This window comes from Octopus bimaculoides, chromosome 18 (genome assembly GCF_001194135.2).
Source record: "Octopus bimaculoides isolate UCB-OBI-ISO-001 chromosome 18, ASM119413v2, whole genome shotgun sequence".
Classification (NCBI taxonomy): domain Eukaryota; kingdom Metazoa; phylum Mollusca; class Cephalopoda; order Octopoda; family Octopodidae; genus Octopus; species Octopus bimaculoides.
The window spans coordinates 50,663,452-50,667,353 of record NC_068998.1 but is presented as its reverse complement, the minus strand read 5'-3'; the positions used below and the strand labels follow the sequence as shown (position 1 = coordinate 50,667,353).

The window sequence follows — 3,902 nt, the reverse complement described above, 5'->3', positions numbered from 1 at the left end:
CGTTGATGCAGTCTCTGCTGACCCTAGCTTTCGACCTCCTTCAGTCTCAAATGATTTTTCCCGAAACATGCGCAGAATCTGGGCTGTTTGTTCTACACCATTAATCTTATGAATCTTCTTCCTGCACACACGACGAGAGAACAACTTTGGAATGGTCTTTGGAATTCGACAGCGTGGGCTTTACTGGAATCTGCATAGATCCACCCGGTTACATATTGATCACATTTCCGTATTTTATCACAGAAATTGATGCCGAGATGAAGGTACAACGGAGTCGCTAATATTCTTCGTCGTGATTCTTGTGTTATATCATCCTATATAATGTGAAGTGAATCTCAGACAAGGTGTGTAACTCTCAAGCTTGGCTTGTATTTTTTGCCCCGTTTTAAGTTTCGAATATTATGCTTATAGTTCTGTAAGCTGTTCTCCCTCGATCGAAGAAATATTATTCCATAAACCGGTCAGTGTTGCTATTTCATGGGGCAGGGAAAAGGCCTTTGTGGATATTGAGATACAAATATTTATTACATTTTGATGAGACATAGATACTGAGATAGCGATGCATCTTCTTTTGTTACATATCTCTGCCAGGAAGACTTTTCTCTACCAGATAATCCGTGATTTAACTTATTTATTGGAAACCATATTAGTAAAAGAATGGGTGATGATATTTCTAGCCTATATTTTCGTTTCGAAAATGTGTGTTATTATTGTTATTATTGTTATTATTGTTACGCAATTGATATTTATTTCATATAAATTGTTGAAAATAATTTTATTATTTTCTATCAGAAAAATTCTCGTTCTTTTTTCCTTGAGTAATATGTGTATTCTGCTGAGAAAGTGAATTTGTTTTCTTTTTGTGTATTTACTTTTCGTAAAACTTTTCTTGAGTTGGTGGGAGTTTGAAGATATATCTTTCTTAATTTGGAAGCTGAAGAAAAATTTTCTTTACAAATCAAAGGCATTTTCATCCTCCTACTTTCGGAAAAACTAGTGAAAGAAATACAGAAAATTAAATTCTTACCTCTTTATGTAGAAGGTCGGTTCACAAAAATATAAAACAAAAACCCAAACGTTTTTCACTTGACGGAAATCCACAATACAGAGATCGAAACAAACACATACCTGATGAGTGTAAAATTAATTTAAAATAACAATAGTAATGATAGCAACAGTAAGAATAATAATAACAACGTAGACATACTGTAGATTTATCTATGTGTTGTTTTTTCATTTATTCTTCAGGTGAGAATGATGTTGAAGAAGAGGAAAATAATGACGACGATGACGAAGTCGATAATGAAGAAGAAAACGAAGAGGAAGAAGAGATGGACGATGACGTTGCGAGATACGAAAATGCGAAAAGCTTGAAAGAGCAAGAGTTATCGAACTTGGCAGCATTAAACGCTGAGGAGGAGAGACAAGAAGAAGCGGCGTTAAATTTTCGATTAATGCTTGATGAACTGGACAAAGAAAACAAACTTCGGAATAGACTGCTGGAAGAAGAAGCAGAAGCAGAAGAAGAAGAGGAGGAGGAAGAAGAGGAGGCAGAAGAAGAAGCTGAAGAAAGACGGCGAGAAGAAGAAACTGAAAAAGGTATGTGATGAGAGTGTGATAAAAATATTATCAAAATGTCAAAAAGAAACATATTTAAGAGAATGATGTTACCCTTTATGTAATATATGTTCTAATTCGGTTTTATATTTGTACATGTCTATGTAAATACATATATTATATTTGTATGTGTGTGTGTGTGTGTTTATTTGTGTGTGTATGTGTATGTGCGTATACTCCTAAACTTATATCTGTGTATATATACATATGCATACACAATACATATGTTCGAGCACGCAAACACACACACATATGATGATTGCATTTGGCAATAGCAGTCCCGGAAATAGTAGTAACAGAAATCATACTTATACGTGACAATATCAGTTTGATTGGGCAACGACGAGGTGTAACTTGTCCAACGCCCTCTGCTTCTGTCTCTTAATAAGACTCAGAAGGTCAATACAAAACGTAATATTAATAAATGAATGACAAAAGAACAGAAGTTACGTAATCACTTTCTTTACCTTACAGCTGTTTCGACTATTCGTCAGGGTCCGTACACCCAAAAGTTAGTGTCGTTGCGACTCTAAGTCGCTTCCTCAGCTGTTTTAATGAAGCGTATGTATGTATGCATACATGTATGTCAGTACGTATGTATGCACACACACACACACACAAACACACACACATGAGTACGTATGCATATCTGTGTTTTTGTGTGCGTGTGCTTATGTGTATGCATAGATATGCGTATAAATACATACATACGGAGGCATATATGTGTAATAGAAGCGCAGATTGCTTAATGTAGTCCCGGGTACTGGGTGAAATAAAACAAAAGACAAAAAGAAGGTCTCGATTGGAATGCATTTGATCATCATGGGTTTGATCAGTCAGAGTTGGGTCCTAGGGTTAAATATCAATGACGTGCTAACGATACAGCCAGTTCGCCGCCTTAGCTAGAACAAATATCAACTCTCAAAATATTCTGCCAATGCATCACCTGCGATAATTCCTTCTTACATAATCACAAGGTCTGAAATTTTAGTGTGAAGGGATAAATATTTAAAGTCTCATACAGTATTTGACTGTTAGGAAATCAAGCTTCAACGTAAACCTCTTGAGCATACACATCGACTTGTCTCTATGGTTATTGTGTAAATTTCCAGGTTCAGTTATTAATTCGTATTTGGAATGAAAGAAATAGGAGTAATGACAGCAAAACGAGAAAGATGATTAGTTCCAAATGGTAATATCCCGGAGGAGATGAATAGCAAAATATTTCTAAAGGCGATACAATGTCGTGGTTAACACGAACGAAAGTGTCAAACTATTCAGGAAATCTCATTCCACCATTAAAAGCTATAATCTTTATAATTACTAACTGAACGATATGTTATTATCTTGCACTGGCTTTGATAAGAATCAGGCTGAATCGACAAACGAAGTTGTTTGCATTATATGCTAATGAGAGAGTTAGATTTAAGACAATGATAGCATATGCATACAGATTCAGAAATCGTGTTAATGGCGCTGAATATTAAACAATCTAATTGGTGTAATATATTCAGTCTTTATTGAATTTAGTGAGTCTCTGTCATTACCCTTATCAAAGTTTTCTTGATTTTCTTGTGAAATACCAAGTATATTTGTAATATTAGAAAGTGTCAGGCTTGACCTTCCATAATGAGATCCTAGTATGTCATGTGATCTCTTCCTTCGATTGTAATGTTTTAATTAGGGTTATAAGGGGCGAGGAAGTTTCAAAATTGTCAGAGCGTCTGAAATGTAACCTTGTGGTATTTGTTTGGCACTTTACGTTCACACTTCAAACCCATCCGTGATCGACTTTGCGATTCATCCCTCAGGCGTCGATGAAATAGCAGTCAAATGCTGGAGGTGTTTTAATCGATCAACCTCCCTTCTCTTGGGAGAATGTGAACTCTGAACACGAAAACAGACGCTATTCCGCTGAGCATTTTATCCGGCGCATTAACCATTCCGCCAGCTCACCGCCTTCTGCCTGTGAAATATTGAAAAACATAAAATGCTTTCTAATTGTTTCAATGCTCCTTCAGATTTTGAGGGTCGTATCTTGAAAATTGCTTTTGCGCATATTTAAAATTGGTACAGTTTACGGCGGTGGCGGTGGTCGTGGCGGCGGCGGCGGTGGTGGTGGTGAATGTTTTATCGCACTTGGTTATTTGGATAAATACATTGTCCTACTGTATAAACTTGATAATTATAATTTCTTGATTGATGCGATCTTGGGAGACTGATTAACGTCGTCCAAAAGATAAATTCTGTCTGGCACACAGGTACAAAGGTAAATACATATACAA

At 36.2% G+C, this 3,902-nt stretch overlaps 1 protein-coding gene across 5 annotated transcripts in view; it reads left to right on the top strand.

Moving 5' to 3' along the window:
* LOC106875521 (ABC transporter F family member 4) overlaps positions 1-3,902 on the top strand; it is a 114,636-nt gene that overhangs the window by 92,829 nt on the left and 17,905 nt on the right. For all 5 annotated transcript variants that reach the window (XM_014923710.2, XM_014923711.2, XM_052974548.1 and 2 more), the window contains one exon: positions 1,249-1,599. In XM_014923710.2, coding sequence (XP_014779196.1) covers positions 1,249-1,599 — 351 coding nt within the window. The remainder of the gene's footprint in view (positions 1-1,248; positions 1,600-3,902) is intronic.